The 18,430-nt window shown below is 42.0% G+C and overlaps 1 protein-coding gene across 3 annotated transcripts in view; it reads right to left on the reverse strand.

Moving 5' to 3' along the window:
- WNT7B (Wnt family member 7B) overlaps positions 1-18,430 on the reverse strand; it is a 313,390-nt gene that overhangs the window by 181,230 nt on the left and 113,730 nt on the right. Inside the window, exon 1 of one of the 3 annotated variants that reach the window (XM_073650072.1) lies at positions 3,599-4,042. The exons of the other annotated variants lie outside the window; for them this stretch is intronic. Coding sequence (XP_073506173.1) covers positions 3,599-3,669 — 71 coding nt within the window. The 5' untranslated portion in view covers positions 3,670-4,042. Of the gene's footprint in view, positions 1-3,598; positions 4,043-18,430 lie in introns of those variants that run through there. 3 annotated transcript variants of the gene reach the window in all.

Below are 18,430 nucleotides of genomic sequence, written 5' to 3' on the forward strand. Positions count from 1 at the left end.
CAGCTTTGTATCGGACAAAAATAAGCTCTGTTGGACCTATTTTTAAAATTCTGCCTCACCACTAGAGGGAGCATACCGTGTCATCATTAAGTTCTATGTACAACAAGTATGCAGTCACCCTATGAGCTCCCTCTAGTGGTGAGCCAGAATTTTATTATTTAACTATTATGTCTGTGCAGGGGATTTGGAGCATTGTATCAGAAAAAATAAGCTCTGTTGGACCTATTTTAAGGAAGTGAAAGGGTAGGCAGAAGCTGATCATATTAGTCACTTACATGACTACATTTACATACAGGTAATTAGTAAAATTCTTTCTACCTTTAGCCACCACTAGAGGGAGCTAATGAGCTGACTGCATACTGGATATACATAGAACCTAATGATGACACAGTATGCAGTTAGCTGCTGACCTCCCTCTAGTGGTGATCCATAATTTTAAAATTTAACTCTATGTCTGTGCAGGAGATTTGTATCAGAAAAAAATAAGCTCTGTTGGACCTATTTTAAGGACCTTAAAAGGTAAGCATTGAAGATGGGGAAGCTGACAAAATTAGTCACTTACATGATTAACAATTTTCATTTACACACAGAAAGTTAATAAAATTCTGCATATACCACTAGAGGGAGCTCATGAGCTGACTCTATACTGGTTATACATAGTTATCAATGAAAACACAGTATGCAGTAAGCTCCCTCTAGTGGTGAGCCAGAATTTTGTTATTTGGCTTTATGTCTGAGCAGGGGATTTGGAGCTTTATATCAGAACAAAAATAAACTCTGTTGGGAGCTGCAAAAGCGGATCATATTAGTCACTTGCTTGACTGACAATTTCCACTTACATACAGGTACTTAATAAAATTATGTTTCCGGTAGCCACCACTAGAGGGAGTTTATGAGCTGAGAGCATACTGGTTATACATAGATCTCAATGATAACACAGTATGCGGTGAGCTCTTAAGCTCCCCCTAGTGGTGTCTGCAGGCATATTATTATTTACCTGTAAGCTTATGTAAGGGCTGCGGAGGTCTGTATCTCAAAAAAGGGAGCTCTGATAGGCATCACCTTTAAGAAGCAGATCTTAAGAGTCAATCGCATGACTAACAATTGCCCGATATGATGTTGTGAGTTGGATCACAATCAAACGGGTTGCATTGACGTCATTTTCCCGACGCTATCACCCACCGCCAAGAGACTGCAATTCACATCACGACCACTAGGTGGTCACATTCAGAGTAAACGTCTCCCAGCAGAGTATCACAAAACAATGTTTTAGTTTTTTTTCCAAAGATGATCATCTTGCACAAGAAGAAATAAGAAAGACACAACATCTGTGTAATATTACCAATATCCCATTTTTTTTTGCTCAGCTGACTAATATTTTAGGCAACCAGGCAGACGGACCGAATGTCAGGTGTGAACAATCCGCAACTCGGGCCGTGTGATTACAAGCAGAGGAGCGGTCACATATACGGAGATCAGCCACATAGCCAACAGATAACAGGTCAGTCAGTAGGCAAAGAAAGTGATGAGCTGAGTAGGTCTGATGTTGCAGAGCTGTGTCAGATGTAGAGGATATCAGTTTGTCAGATGTAGCAGAGCTGAGTTTGTTAGATGTAAAAGGGTAAGGTTGGTCAGATGTAGCAGAGCTGATTTTGGCAAATGTGACATAGTTGACTTTGTGACATAGAGATGAGAGTAAGGTGTAGCGAATCTGAGTTTGTCAGATGTCGCAGAACAATATTTGTTGGATGCAGCAGAGCTGAGTTTGTCTGATGTTAAAGGGCACATTTGGTCAGATGTAGCAGAACTGTTTTTGGAAGATATAGAGGAACTGTGCTTGTTGGATGTAGCAGATATGTAGCAGAAGCAGATCTGTGTTTGTCAGATGTAGCAGATCTGTGTCTGTTGGATATAGCAGATCTGCATTTGTCAGATGTAGCAGAACTGTGTTTGTTGCAAGTAACAGATCTGTACTTGTTGGAAGTAACAGATCTGTGTTTGTCAGATGTAGCAGAACTGAGTTTGGGAAAAGTGGCATAGCTGAGCTAGTCACAGATCACAGTGATGAGTGTCAGATAGCAGAACTGGGTTTGTCAGATGTAGCTGAACTTTGTTGGATGCAGCAGAGTTATGCTTGTTTAATATATGACAGCCATTTGTCAGATGTAGCAGGGCTAAGTTTGCTGGATGTAGCTGCCCGTCACATATCACAGAGACGCGTCTGATGTAGCAGATATGAATTTGTCCTATGTAACAGAGCTGAGTTTGTCACATTCAGAGCTGAGCTGCACAAACTGTATAACAGAGAGGAGTCTGTGAAATGTCGCAGATATCAGGTTGTCAGATGTAGCAGAAGTGAGAATGTCAAATGTAACAGCCGAGTTAGTCACATATATCAGAGAAGAGTATCATATGATATATAGGATTTTTAAGATGTAGCAGCACTGAGACAGTTAAGATTGTCACATATAGCAGAAGTGAGGTTATAACATATATAACAGGGAGGAATGTCATACATAGCAGAGCTGAGTTTGTCATATATAACACAGATGAGTGTCAGATGTAGCAGAGCTGAGTTTGTCATGTATACCTTAGATAAGTATCAGATATAGCAGAGCTGAGTTTGTCATATATAACAGATGAGTCATATATAGCAGAGCTGAGTCTGTGATATATAACAGATGAGTATCAGATATAGCAGAGCTGAGTCTGTCATATATAACAGATGAGTATCAGATGTAGCAGAGCTGAGTTTGTCATGTATACCTTAGATAAGTATCAGATATAGCAGAGCTGAGTTTGTCATATATAACAGATGAGTCATATATAGCAGAGCTGAGTCTGTGATATATAACAGATGAGTATCAGATATAGCAGAGCTGAGTCTGTCATATATAACAGATGAGTATCAGATGTAGCAGAGCTGAGTTTGTCATATATAACAGATAAGTGTCATAGCAGAGCTGAGTTTGTCATATATAACAGATGAGTATCAGATATAGCGGAGCTGAGTTTGTCATATATAACAGATGAGTGTCATAGCAGAGCTGAGTTTGTCATATATAACATAGATGAGTGTCAGATATAGCAGAGCTGAGTTTGTCATATATAACATAGATGAGTGTCAGATATAGCAGAGCTGAGTTTGTCATATATAACATAGATGAGTGTCAGATATAGCAGAGCTGAGTTTGTCATGTAGCAATGATGAGTGTCAGATGTAGCAGAGCTGAGTTTGCCACATATAGCAGAGATGAGTTCCTCTTTTCGTCAGATGTAGCAGAGCTGGGTTAGTCACATGTATGAAAGAAAACTTTGTCATAGGTGCGAAACTTTCTCATGAAATTTCCCCAATGTAACACGTCAATAACCTGGTACATACTGGGACATGAAAATTAGATTGCGAGCTTCGCCGGCGAGGACAGGTGTGACTAGGTAAGAGAACAGCCGCAACCTGTCATGTCCACAGTGCTGTGATGTAGCAGAGCCGAGTGTGGCATTGCACTCTTAGGAGTCGACTCGGCTCTGCTACATCACAGCACTGTGTACAGCGCTGCGGAATACGTTGGCGATGATTTCCTGCCCGGCAGGTACTCACCCTAATTTCATGTAGATGATCCCGAAACAGAGAAACACATAGAAAATCCACCTCCGGGAGTGTCTGTGCATGGTCTAGACACGAGCACGATCCATATAAAGTTCTGAAAAAATGAGCGCCGCTCTCAGAGTATATTATATCCCAGCAATTGCATGTTTCACTCTAACCAAAGAGCAGCGGGTTCGCTTGTAAAAACAGTGCAGGGTGGAAGCCGCCCGGATCCATGGAGGAGAAGGGGCGAGATGTAGGGAGAGTGGAATGGAGAGGGATTATCTCTTAACCCCAAAGGAGTGAGAGGCAGAGAGACTCTGTGTAATCATCCCATCCAGTGTGGAGGCCAATGTGTCCCTACTTGTTCTGACTACTCCAGGTAACAGAGCAGGTAGGAGGGAGGATCTCAGGGTGAGACATCGCCTGTCACTCTTCCCTCTCGCCTCTGTCTCTGCCTGTCTCTCGCTTTCTCTCCCTCTCTTCTGGATTCGTCTCTTTCACCTCCTCGTCGTCTCCGCCATTCTCGGTTTACACACTGTACAAAACACACCTTACATTGTGTGCATTTTATGCATTTAATACCCCCCACACACACTCCCGTCACTCTTAGGCGACAGCGTCTCATTTTTTAATATTGCGGATTTTAGCAGCAGATTTAGGAAGCGGATTTTAGCAGCCGGCAAGTGGATGAGATTTTATGAACGTGCGTAAATTGACATATTAAAATCCGCAGGATGACATTGGCGCCGTGGATTTCACCCGTTTAGGTTTGTAGTAATGAATCGAATATGCAGCGGATTTTAGCAGCAGACTTACAATGCGGATTATAGCAGCCAGCAAGCAGATGAGATTTTACAAACGTGCTTAAATTGACATAGTGAAATCCGCAGGATGACATTGGCGCCGTGGATTTCACCCGTTTAGGTTTGTAGTAATGAATCGAATATGCAGCGGATTTTAGCAGCAGATTTACAATGCGGATTATAGCAGCCAGCAAGCAGATGAGATTTTACAAACGTGCGTAAATTGACATAGTGAAATCCGCAGGATGACATTTGCGTCATGGATTTCACCCGTTCAGGCTTGTAGTAATTAATCAAATATGCTACGATTTTTAGTAGCAGTTTTACAAAGCGGATTACAGCAGCCGGCAAGCGAATTAGATTTTACAAATTTCCGGAAATTGACACATTAAATTCCAGAGGATGACAATAGCGTCGTGGATTTCACCCATTCGGGCTTGTAGTAATGAATCGAATATGCTGCGGATTTTAGCAGCAGATTTACAAAGCGGATTATAGCAGCCGTCAAGCGGATGAGATTTTATAAACCTGCAGAAATTTACTTATTTAATATCAATGGGACGACATTAGCGTAGTGGATTTCACCCATTCAGGCTGGTACTAATGGTTCAAATATGCCGCGGATTTTAGCTGCAGATTTGCAGAGAGCATTATAGTAGCAGGCAAGTGAATACAATTTTGCAAACATACGACATGCCGAAATTAAAATATAAAAAATCCACAGGATGACATTTGCCCTGTGCATTTCACCCATCTGGGCTTATACTAATGGGTTGAATATGCTCGGATTTTAGTAGCAGATTTGCAAAAGTAAAATCCAAAGCGGAAAATTAGCAGCAGGTAAGCAGAAATCAGCATTCAGTACCGATCTTAAAATCTGCAAGATTTCATTTTCTGATCCGGATTGCATTGTGTATTTCCTTACTTAGAGCTTGTTCTAATGGGTTGAGTATGCCGCGGATTTTAGCAGCAGAAGAGGTAAAATCCAAAGTGGATGTTTAGTAGCAGGTAAGCGAAAATTTTAATTCGGTGCCAATTTTGAAATCCACAGGATGTAATTTTCTGATCTGAATTGAGTTGTGGATTCAAGCTTATTCTAATAGGTCAAAAATGTTGAGGATTTTAGCAGCAGATTTGCAGAGGTAAAATCCAAAGGGGAAATTTAGTAGCAGGTAAGTGGAAATTGATATGCGGTGCCAAATTTAGAATTCTCTGTATGTCACTTTCTGATCCGGATTGTGTTTAGGATTGTTCCATTAGGTTTAATAAACCGCGGATTTTAGCAGCAAATTTGCGACGGTAAAGCGGATTATAGTAGCAGACAAGTAAATTAAAATTTACAGATATGCATGTGCAGAAATTGACATATTAAAATCCTCAGGATTTCATTTACTGATACGGACTGTGCCCTCGATCTCACTTCTTAGGGCTTCTTTTAATGGGTTGAATATGCTGCGGATTTTAGCAACACATTTGTAGAGGTAAAATCCAGAGAGCAAATTTCGTAGCTGGAAGAGGAAATTGACATGCGGTGCTGATTTTCATTAAATTTTCTGGTGCAGATTTTGCCCTTAGGGCTTGTTCTCATAGGTTGAGTATGCTCTGGATTTTTCAAGAAGAAAATGTGTAGCATAGCAGAAAATTTTTTAACAGATTCCAAATTTGCAAAATTTTGTGAAAAATTTGCCGTTCTGGGTTTTTTTGCGGAAATTTTCCCAGTTTTATTCAATTTGTGAGTATCAAAAGTGTCTCGGAAGGACCAAACACGTCCATCCATTACTGCTACAGCCCATAGATTTCACTGGGAATGATGTAATGCTTCAATTCCCCTGCGGGGGTGCTGTATATCATATTAGTTGTCGCCTAGCTTGACCTGATTCCATAAAAAGAAGAAAACTCCAAAATGTCTGTATTTGTTGGGATTGTTCTATAAGTAGGAGAAATGTCTTAGTCCTCCAGGAATACTGTACACCATACATCCATACAGCACACTTCTACCCAGCACATAGCCAGACATGTAGTGCTGTTTCCACCCGCAGGACGACTTGTGTTATGACACGGTTTAAGCAATCATACAAAATATCTCCAAAAAAAGGTATAAAATAGCATTAAATAAAAAAAAAGGATCATCAACGGTTTCATGATCTAAATTTATAGTCGTCTTTATATCCATATACTGCTGACTTTTACTTATTTATCCACCAGTCATACTTTTCGCATACTAGCAACTTTTCAGAAATCACAGGGTGATGCTGAAACAATGAAACTCAAAATACTACAGAGCTCAGAAAACACATCTAAAAAATACAGACCCTAGGCCAGACCCGCAATACAAATACAGACCCACTAAACAGATACAGACCCAATACCAGATCAACTAAACTGATACAGATCCCAGACTAGATCCCCTAAACAGATACAGACTCAAAACCAGACCCCTAATAGAAATATAGACCCACTAAACAGATACAGACCCAATACCAAATCCACTAAACAGATACAGACTCCAGACCAGACCCCTTAAACAGATACAGACCCAAGACAACCCAAGACCAGACCCCTTAAACAGATACAGATTCAAGACCAGATACTATAAACAAATGCATACCCCTAGGGCAAGACCTTTAAACTAAAAGACCCCAGACCAGACCCCCTAAACTAATATAGACAAGATCCTCAAACTAATACAGAATTAGTCCCCTTAAAGGGGTTGTCCAGGATTGGGGCTCAAGTCTGTAGTCACTCTATGTGACTTGGGAATCCTAACAGCGAGCACAGTATGTAGTGTCAGGATTTTCCAGTGCCGGCAGTCATGTGACAGCATGTATGCAATTTGCATATTTCCGGCCACATTCTGACTAGACGTGTCCTGGCTTGCTGCATTCACTTGTATTGAGCAAGGCTGCACACATCTTGCTGGCACATGACTGCATCAATCCAAATTGCACACTTGGACTCACGCACCCGCCGTTTCCGGCACGGGAGAATCCTGACAGTGTACACTGTGAGTCGCAGTCTGCAGTCGCATAGAGTAATTGCAGACTTGATCCCCAAGGCTGAAGAACACGTTTAAACAAATATAAACCCAAGGCCTGTACCTCTAAACTAATCCAGATCCCAAACCAGACCTCGACAAATACACGCCTCAGACCAGACCCTAAGCCAATATACACTCCAGACCATCCCCTAAACTAATACAGACCCCAGACCAGACCCTCAAAACTAATACAGACCCCAGACCAGACCCTCTATACTAATACAGAGCCCAGACCAGACCCTCTATACTAATACAGACCCTAGACCAGACCCTATATGCTAAAACAGACCCCAGACCAGACACTCTATACTAATACAGACCCCAGATCGAACCCTCTATACTAAAACAGACCCTAGACCAGACCCTATACACTAAAACAGACTCCAGACCAGACCCTCTATACTAATACAGACTCCAGACCAGACCCTCTATACTAATGCAGAGACTCTCTATACTAATACAGACCCAAGACTGGACCCTTCATACTAATACAGACCCCAGATTGGACCTTCTATACTAATACACACCCCAGCCCAGACCCTCTATACTAATACAGACTCCAGACCTTCTATACTAACACAGACCCCAGGCCAAACCATCTATACTAATACAGACCCCAGACCAGACTCTCTATACTAATACAGACTCCTGACCCTCTATACTAATACAGACCCCAGGCCAGACCCTCTATACTAATACAGATCCCAGACCAGACCCTCTATACTAACACAGACCCCAGACCAGACCCTCTATACTAATACAGACCCCAGGCCAGACCCTCTATACTAATACAGACCCCAGACCAGACCCTCTATACTAACACAGACCCCAGACCAGACCCTCTATACTAACACAGACCCCAGACCAGACCCTCTATACTAATACAGACCCCAGGCCAGACCCTCTATACTAATACAGATCCCAGACCAGACCCTCTATACTAATACAGACCCCAGACCAGACCCTCTATACTAATACAGACCCCAGACCAGACCCTCTATACTAATACAGACCCCAGACCAGACCCTCTATACTAATACAGACCCCAGACCAGACCCTCTATACTAATACAGACCCAAGACCGGACCCTTAAACTAAAATAGACCACAGATTAAAATAGACCCAAAACAATTACAGGCCCCCAGATTAGACACTCCAAACTCGTACAGACCCCAGACCAGACTCTTATCTAATACAGACACTACCGGCAGGGACGGGAGTACATTTGCTTCACATTTTGCAACAAATGATGCATCAGGTGAAAATATTTGTAAACCCTAAACCCCGACCACAGTGGTGAACTGAAAAAAAGAAAAGGGCGCACACATATAAAAGTGACTTACAAAGGGCACAAATGGAAAGATGAATTTGGTGCAAAACACAAAAAAATCTGTAAAAATGCAAAAGTGAATCAAGCCCTATGTGTTTTGGATGAGTAGTCCAAGGCAGGTCACCAGCAGCTTCTCAGGAGTGTTGGAAACTTCCAGAGACCTGTTGTGGACTAGTTACCAGAGACACAAAGTCCCTGGACTATTCAATGTATGTTATCTATGAGGCGCAGCAGAAGAAAACCTACATAACGGGGCCAGACTCGTTCCCCGGACTCCGTTAGTCCTCTGTCAGTCCTCCTAGTGACACATATGACGAAGAAGCAATTCATCTCTAATGTTTATTTTCAAAAATTCAACCTCAAAATTTTGTACATTTTTAGCAAATTTTGAATTGTCGATGATCCACGTTTCGTATATTATCACGTTGCAACTTTTTGTTGCTTATGTTTGAAAAATATTTACTAAAATACATTTTTCTATAGCTTCTTACAGGAAGGTGGATGGACCCGTTCAGGTCAAACAAAATGCCAAAGGGGTCTTCACATAATCTCTTCCTGCGTACATGAGAACAATCCAGCGAGAAATGTGATAACCAACAGGGTTCCAGGGGAGATCTTTGATCACTTTGGCATGTCTTCCAGAAGAAAGAAAGTCTGGAAGATGTGAGAAAGGGCCGCTTCCTGGGATATTTCTATCACTATTATCCATAGTCCAGGCAAGCAATCGGTTAGCCCTCCAGCTGTTACAGAATGACATGCCGAAGGCAACAATGATGACATGTCGGAGAATCTGGTTCCATGAAAGCTGGTGAACCGCCATTATTCTCCTCTACATCAGAAAAAGGTCACTATTTTTTGACAGTAGATAGTATACAGGAGTGTATATAGAAGAGGCATCATGACAAAAAATAAAAATCTCTTGATACCTCCAAGAAACCCCTTGAAACCTAATTGGTCCCTCACTTTCTTTAGAGGAGAAAAGGATGTCATAAAAATTGGACAGGTTGTCCTCTACTGTGGATCCATAAACAGGTCCAAACTAGTCATTGTGGAAGGACAATGGACTAAATTTGATCTTATCTTTCAGTGGTCCCATAGCTGAGGTTACATGTGCCCAAACTATATACCAAATTATGACTTTGACTCCTTGCCATATCTTAAGATTGAGATCCATTTGCAGTAGAAGCGATATGGGAATACAGAAGTCGATTAGAGTAATCAGTTTGGACCAGAGGGCCCATTTGTCCAATATCTCCATGGACTTCATGTAAAACATGAATTCATCAAGAGCCCAGAACATATAATGGAAGTAGAGGACTCATTCCACTTTGATGAACGTACTACTCTGAGCATGCCAGCTGTTGGTGCATCCTGGAATTTTTGGATAATATCTTGTTCCATATTGTAATTGATCGGATGTCTAACCACCGCTGTTGATCAATGAGACATTTGCTAATCCTTGGTTTTCTTATTCGGCACTGGTGAGGTTCAAGATGGATGGAAGAGCTTATAATCTGCCAAAAGTTGGGTCTGGTCATGTAATTTAGCTACCCATGGCTATCATTACTCAGACCCATTGCCAATGACCTGTATTATACTAAAAAGTGTCGAACTGAGGTTGCTTGGGTCCATCAGAGGAAATGATGCTGAGGTTCCTCCTCAGAGCCAGTCTTAAGAGTGTGCAACCTGTCATTAGAAAAGGGACAACATCGGTCTAGATGGCCGATATGCTCTCAAAGCTTGAACTTTAATCCCACGATTGGTTTCCAACCTGTGGAAAGGCAGCAGTTCTTTGTACATTGTTGGGCATGGTAAACCAAAAATAGGGGGCTTCAACAAAAAGTTCTTCAGTGTGCACCATGAAACCTAATGGAATTTGTTATTGGTCAATCAACCCATTACAAAAATAGACCTTGATAACTTTTTGATTAGGTCAGGTGGAAAATTCCAGGGTGTGAAACTCAATTTTTACCCCAAACCATGTCCTTTTAGTAGCTTGATTTCCAACCTTTTGATGCTGGTGTGTTGGCAAAGCATCATACGCACAGGAAACCTCCAGGGAGCGCTGCTCATTTGGAGGTATTGGGAGTCTTTGGCGGGACTCTTCTGGAAGTCTAGGAGGTCTCCCCTTCTTCTGAATCTCCCGAGATAGTGGACAATAATGCCTCGTAAGCCACTTAAGTTATCTCCAAATGGCATTGTCTTCTGCTCAACGTTGGGGTTCCATCATTTTGTCAGATACTGGGAAACAGGAAGACCATTTGGTGGGCAAGTCTGACCCAGTGAGTAGGAATATTGGCGCTAAATAAAATACTCCATGAAACCATATCCCAGAAACAAGTTTTCTGGGATATGGTGGTTAAACATTAACAGACCACAAGTATGTCCAGCAGGAACAATGGTAATAGGAGAAACAGCAAGTTTTTTAAGGCAATTAATTCTAACTTATGTTTATTGGCTGTGGTTCCAGGTTAATTACACATTGTGTAAGAGAAAAGGCATAAGTAATGTGCTGAGCAATCCGTCAATGAACATAAGACAGTTCATGGATAAAACCTTAGAGTAAACAGAAAACAGAAGGGGACTGAAATATGGAATTTTGCTAAGAGCCAATTTTTGCTTACATTTTTTTTTTTCTGCATGTCCCTTATCTCATTTTAAAGGTCTTTGCCATCTTAAGGATGCCATTTTTGGAGTTATAGTTTTACTACAGGAAGAGAATCACAAGATAAGGAGGACATGAAAAGTGGACAATTTTTGCTCTTACTTTATTCCCACTGCTCCCCTGTGTAATCCTTTTTTTTTTTTCTAATCCGCCATAAGGTTCTAGAGATATGGGTCGTTTTAGTAACTGATAATACTTATGGTCTTTAATGTAATTATGAAAGTAGCCTAAAGACACGCCCCTGAGGAATCATGTGAGCCACGCCCCAGAGAATCCTGGGAAACGCTATAAAAATTACCATGCGATAAAAAGACCCATATCACTAGAACCGTATGAAAGATTTACAAGAAAACAAAAAAGGGACTACTCAGAGGACCATCAGGTAAATTAAGAGCATAAACTTCCCACTTTTGACCTGGTGACAGGTCCGATTTGAGGACCACAAGATTACGTACGTAGAATATATATAAGTGTAAACTTAAAAAGGTTCTTTTCTCGGACAATCTGCGATTGCTAAACTGCTCCTTTGTCACTAAGATGATCGTAAAGTAACTTCCTGATGGAAATGGAAGTAAATGTTGAATTTCCCTGTAGCGCCACCACAGGAGAAGCTAAGCATTACAGAGCACCTTCTTAAATCAATGGGTTGTCTACATAATTCAGGACACGATAAGTCCTCCAGAGAGACACTCTTTGTAGCCTGATTCCCCTCAATTCGCTTAGAATTTCCTAATAGAGTACAGTGGGTACGGAAAGTATTCAGACCCCTTTACATTTTTCACTCTTTGTTTCATTGCAGCCATTTGGTAAATTCTAAAAAGTTAATTTTTTTTCTCATTAAAGTGCACTCTGCACCCCATCTTGACGGAAAAAAACAGAAATGTAGAAATTTTTGCAAATTTATTAAAAAAGAAAAACTGAAATATCACATGGTCATAAGTATTCAGACCCTTTGCTCAGTATTGAGAAGCCCCCTTTTGAGCTAGTACAGCCATGAGTTTTTTTGGGAATGATGCAACAAGTTTTTCACACCTGCATTTGGGGATCCTCTGCCATTCTTCCTTGCAGACCCTCTCCAGTTCCGTCAGGTTGGATGGTGGATGTTGGTGGACAGCCATTTTCAGGTCTCTCCAGAAACGCTCAATTGGGTTTAGGTCAGGGTTCTGGCTGGGTCAGTCAAGAATGGTCACAGCGTTGTTCTGAAGCCACTCCTTTGTTATTTTAGCTGTGTACTTAGAGTCATTGTCTTGTTGGAAGGTGAACCTTCGGCCAAGTGTGAGGTCCAGAGCACTCTAGAAGAGGTTTTTAACCAGGATATCTCTGTACTTGGCCACATTCATGTTTCCTTCAATTGCAACCAGTCGTCCTGTCCTTGCAGCTGAAAAACACCCCCATAGCATGATGCTGCCACCACCATGTTTCACTGTTGGGATTGTATTGGGCAGGTGATGAGCAGTGCCTGGTTTTCTCCACACATACCGCTTAGAATTATCACCAAAAAGTTCCATCATCTTCTCATCAGACCAGAGAATCTTATTTCTCATAGTCTGGGAGTCCTTCATGTGTTTTTGAGCAAACTCTATGTGGGCTTTCATATGTTTTGCACTGAGGAGAGGCTTCCGTCGGGCCACTCTGCCATAAAGGCCTGACTGGTAGAGGGCTGCAGTGATAGTTGACTTTGTGGAACTTTCTCCCATCTCCCTACTGCATCTCTGGAGCTCAGCCACAGTGATCTTGAGGTTCTTCTTTACCTCTCTCACCAAGGCTCTTCTCCCACGATTGCTCAGTTTGGCTGGACGGCCAGGTCTAGGAAGACTTCTGGTGGTCCCAAACTTCTTCCATTTAAGGATTATGGAGGCCACTGTGCTCGTAGGAATCTCGAGTAATGCAGAAATTTTTTTGTAACCTTGGCCAGATCTGAGCCTTGCCACAATTCTGTCTCTGAGCTCCTTGGGCAGTTCCTTTGAGCTCATGATTTTCATTTGGTCTGATATGCACTGTGAGCTGTGAGGTCTTATATAGACAGGTGTGTGCCTTTCTAAATCAAGTCCTATCAGTTTAATTAAACACAGCTGGACTCCAATGAAGGAGTAGAACCATCTCAAGGAGGATCACAAGGAAATGGACAGCATGTGACTTAAATAGGAGTGTCTGAGCAAAGGGTCTGAATACTTATGACCATGTGATATTTCAGTTTTTGTTTTTAGTAAATTTGCAAAAATTTCTACATTTCTGTTTTTTTTTCAGTCAAGATGGGGTGCAGAGTGTACTTGAATGAGAAAAAAAATGAACTTTTTAGAATTTACCAAATGGCTGCAATGAAACAAAGAGTGAAAAATTTAAAGGGGTCTGAATACTTTCTGTACACACTGTATATATAAAAAAGTTTTCGCACCCCTCCCATTTTTCATTTTTTTAAATTTTTTTCCCATTTTTTTTGTGGTTTTATTTTTTCCTCTCCTACTTCAAAGAGCCATAACTCTTTTATATATCCATCGACATAGCCGTATGAGAGCTTGTTCTTTGCAAGACGAGTTGTAGATTTGAATGTCACAATTCACTTTACTAACTAATGTACCGAAAAATAAAGAAATGGGAAAAAACAATTCTACGTAGGATAAAATAGTGAAAACATTTCTGCAATTGTTTCTTGGGGTTTTATTCATTGTGCGGCAAAAACAACCGCCATGATTTTTACAGCGATGCCAAACATCTATATTATCTTTTTCATTATTTAAACAAATTCCTATATTTGTGAAAAAAATAATTGGTTTGTGTCGCTATTTTCTGAGACCCGTAATTTTTCTATTTTTCCGAATCAAGGCTTGTTTTCTGCGCAGCACGTTAGTTTTAATTGATACCATTTTGGTGTATGTACAACGTTTTGATCTCTTTTTATTGTATTTTTGGCATAGGATCGGTGACTAAAAAACAGCAATTCTGGATTTTCAATTTTCTTCTTTATGGTATTTTTACTGTACGGGATAAATAATTTAATTTTTTTACGGATTGAACTTTTGTAAAAGTGGCACTCCCAAACATTTTTATTTAAAAAAAGAGAGAAAAATAAAAAATAAAATTATATATATATATATATATATATATATATATATATATATATATATTTAAATGAGTAAAAGTGGAAATTACCAAAATAACCAGTGTATGTATGTATATATATATATATATATATATATATATGTATATATATATATATATAATATTTATTTATTTTAAATGGGGAAAAGTGGAAATGATTTTAAAAATATATATATTATATTTTGTTTTATTTAGTTTTTTTTTTCACTTTTTTTAGTCCACCTTAGGGAACTTGAACTATTTTTAAAAACTTTTAATTTTTAAAAGGCGCACCAAGATCCAAGTGATGGGAGTCCTGCTGGCTGCAACAGAAACCTATCAACATCTCAATATGTATTTGATAGAATATTATAAATTTATTTTTCCCCAGGTTTTTTTTATTGTTAGATCCAAAACATTTTTATAGTGGTGACAAACTCCAGTTTTCTCATACAGAGCTCCAACACCCCTGAATAGACATAAAACTGACTGATACATTTGTGACCATTAGAGGGAGCTAAAGAGCTTACTGCATACTGGTTATACATAGAACTCTATAATAAATCAGTATGCAGAATGGTTTTTTGCTCCCCCTAGTGGTGGTAAAGGAAGTTACACTTTTATTACTTTACTATATTGCTAGAAAGCAACTAATAAACTTATTAGGGCATTACACATACCTGCTTTTTGACACTATATAGCAGCACAGTTACATGTTCACTATATTGCGATATTATGTAAGTCATATAGGAGCATTATAGTGATTTGCATTTTTATGGACCAACAAATAACATATCAGCACCCACCATAAATCAGCATTAGGTATGTACCCTTTAAGTGAGTGTAAATGTATCATGTCCTTCTATGTGTTACCAACAACCTGGATGAACATTGCCACTTGTTCCTGGCAGATCAAAGCTCTTTTTCTTGCTATTTCCTAGAATCTGAACCTACTTTACAACTATAATGTGGGTGGCCAGGTGATATTTGCGGACAGAAAATGTTAACACTCCAGGGAGGGTAAGTAAAGGAGGTAATTGAGATGCTAAGTCGACTGTGTCAGTAGCAGAGATGGGAAGAGCAGATAGTTTTAGGAAAAGATCGGAATTTTCCAACTCTTTCAACTTTGATTGGAATTCCATAGAAAATGTTAACTGTGTTCTGCCGCCACCTGCTGGACAAAAAAAGGAACAACATGATAAGCAGGAAGAGGACGCTGAAGCATGTCTATATGTTCAGTAATGGCGCCAACTACTGGTAGGCATTATTATTATATTGCAATTATATAAAACAGATATCCGGATACCTAGTAGCAGTGTTATTTGCCACTTTTGTATTATTTCTATACTGTACTAGATGGTGGCCCGATTCTAATGCATCGGGTATTCTATAATAGGTATGCGGCCGACCGGGCGCAAGCAGCAGAGCGGTGTTTACATTTGGCGCCAAAATCGCTGATTGCTCAAGGCCGGCAACTGCGACCAATCAGCAAAGTGGTGTTAAAATTTGGCGTCTATAAAGCAGATTGGTCACGGCTGGCAGTCGCGACTAATCAGCAGAGCGGGTTTAAATTTGGCGCCAATAATGCTGATTGGTCGCGTTCGCTGGCCGTGACCAATCAGCAGAGCGGTGTTTAAATTTGGCGCCAAAATCGCTGATTGGTCGCGGCCGTCAACTGCGACCAATCAGCAAAGCGGTGTTGAAATTTGGTGACTATATCGCTGATTGGTCACGGCCGGCGGTCGCGACCAATCAACGGAGCAGGGTTTAAATTTTGCGGCAATAATGGTGATTAGTCGCGGCCGGCAATTTGGCACCAACAATGCTGATTAGTCGCGTCTGACAACCGTGACCAATCAGCAGAGCGGGATTTAAATTTGGCGCCAAAATCGCTGATTGGTGGCGGCCGGCGGTCGCGACCAATCAGCAGAGCGGGGTTTAAATTTGGTGCCAATAATGCTGATTGGTCGCAATCGCCGGCCGCGACCAATCAGCACAGCGGTGTTTAAATGTGGAGCCAAGATCGGTGATTGGTCGCGGCCGATATTTAAATTTGGCGCCCAAATCGGTGATTGGTCGCGGGCAGCGCCAGCGACCAATCAGCGATTTTTAACACAAATGTCCGGACCTTTGTAACACCATGCGGATACTGTGGGGACATCAGCGGCTAGGGTGTCAAGGGAGGACCGGGGAGCGGCGCTGCGGGTCGGGATACTTCTGCTGCGAGCAGTCGCTCATGTCCCGGCTTCTCGCAGCGGAAGTAGCCGCACAGGCAGCGGCGCTCCCCGGTCCTCACTAATACGATTCCGCTCCCCGCTCCTCACCAATAAGATTCGCTGATTGGTCGCTCTCTCCGCACGCGACCAATCAGTGATCTTGGCGCTAAAGTTAAACACCGCTCTGCTGATTGGTCGCGGCCGCTGCCCGCGACCAATCACTGATTTGGGCGCCACATTTAAATAGCAGCCGCAACCAATCACCAATTTTGACGCCACATTTAAACACTGCTGTGCTAATTGGTCGCGGACGCCAGACGCGTCCAATCTGCGAGATTGGCGCCAAATTTAAACAACGCTCTGCTGATTGGTCGCGGTGGCGGGCCGCGACCAATGAACGAGATGGGCGAGAAATATAAACGCCGCTCTGCTGATTGGTCACGGTGGCCGGCCGCGACCAATCAGCGAGATGTCCGGCAAATTTAAATGCCGCTCTGCTGATTAATCGCGGCCGGCCACCGCGACCAATCAGCGATATCGCCGGCAAATTTAAACGCCGCTCTGCTGATTGGTCGCGGTGGCCGACCGCGACCAATGAGCGAGATGGGCGGCAAATTTAAACGCCGCTCTGCTGATTGGTCGCAGTGGCCGGCCGCGACCAATCAGCGAGATGGCTGGCAAATTTAAACGCCACTCTGCTCATTGGTCACGGTGGCCGGCCGCGACCAATCAGCGAGATGGGCGGCACATTTAAACGCAGCTCTGCTGATTGGTCGCGGTGGCCGGCTGCGACCAATCAGCGATATAGACTGCAAATTTAAACGCCGCTCTGCTGATTGGTCGCGGCCGCCGGCCAACTGCGACCAATCAGCGAGATTGGCGCCAAATGTAAATCACGCTGTGCTGATTGGTCGCAGCCGCCAGCGACCGCTACCAATCAGCGATTTTGGCTCCAAATTTAAACACCGCTCAGCTCATTGGTCCCGGCTGCCGGCCGGCCGAGACCAATCAGCGAGATTGTCGCCAAATTTAAACAACGCTCTGCTGATTGGTCGATTTTATCGCCAAATTTAAACAAGCTCTCCGGTCCTCACTAACACAGTTCGCTGATTGGTCGCGGCCGCCACCCGTGACCAATCACCGATATTGCCGCCAAATTTAAACACCGTTTTGCTGATTGCGCCCGGTCGGCCGCATACATATTCTAGAATACCCGATGCATTAGAATCGGGCCACCATCTAGTTATCATATTTATTGTATAAATAATAAAAATGAATCATATTTGTCATTTGCTATGACATTTACTTACATAGTATGGCGCCACCTATTGTTCACCTAATGAGTGCTGGTAGACACACATGCTCAGTCGCTCTTTGGCAGCCTGGTCCCTGCACAGTGGTCCTCTGTTTACTGGATAGAAGCCAAAAGAAATGACTTTCTGCCTGATTGTCAGGGAAAAAGCGGAGCCTCTGAAACACATGGCAATATAATAGAGGAGACTCCTAGAGGAAGCAAGGATGGACTATATTATCAGCTGCCAGAGGGGGAAGGAGATTGATTTTGCCCAAACTCTGCCACAACCGATTAGCAGCAGCACCAAGGAGAGGGCTGAGGCGGATTTGGATAGATGGCCTCACATGTGATTATAGGATACTTTGGTACACATGGCAGTTCATGGTCGACTCAATGATAGCAAAGTTCTTACGACCTG

This window comes from Phyllobates terribilis, unplaced genomic scaffold, assembly GCF_046119375.1.
Source record: "Phyllobates terribilis strain yellow unplaced genomic scaffold, ASM4611937v1 Scaffold_10__3_contigs__length_209671492, whole genome shotgun sequence".
NCBI lineage: Eukaryota > Metazoa > Chordata > Amphibia > Anura > Dendrobatidae > Phyllobates > Phyllobates terribilis.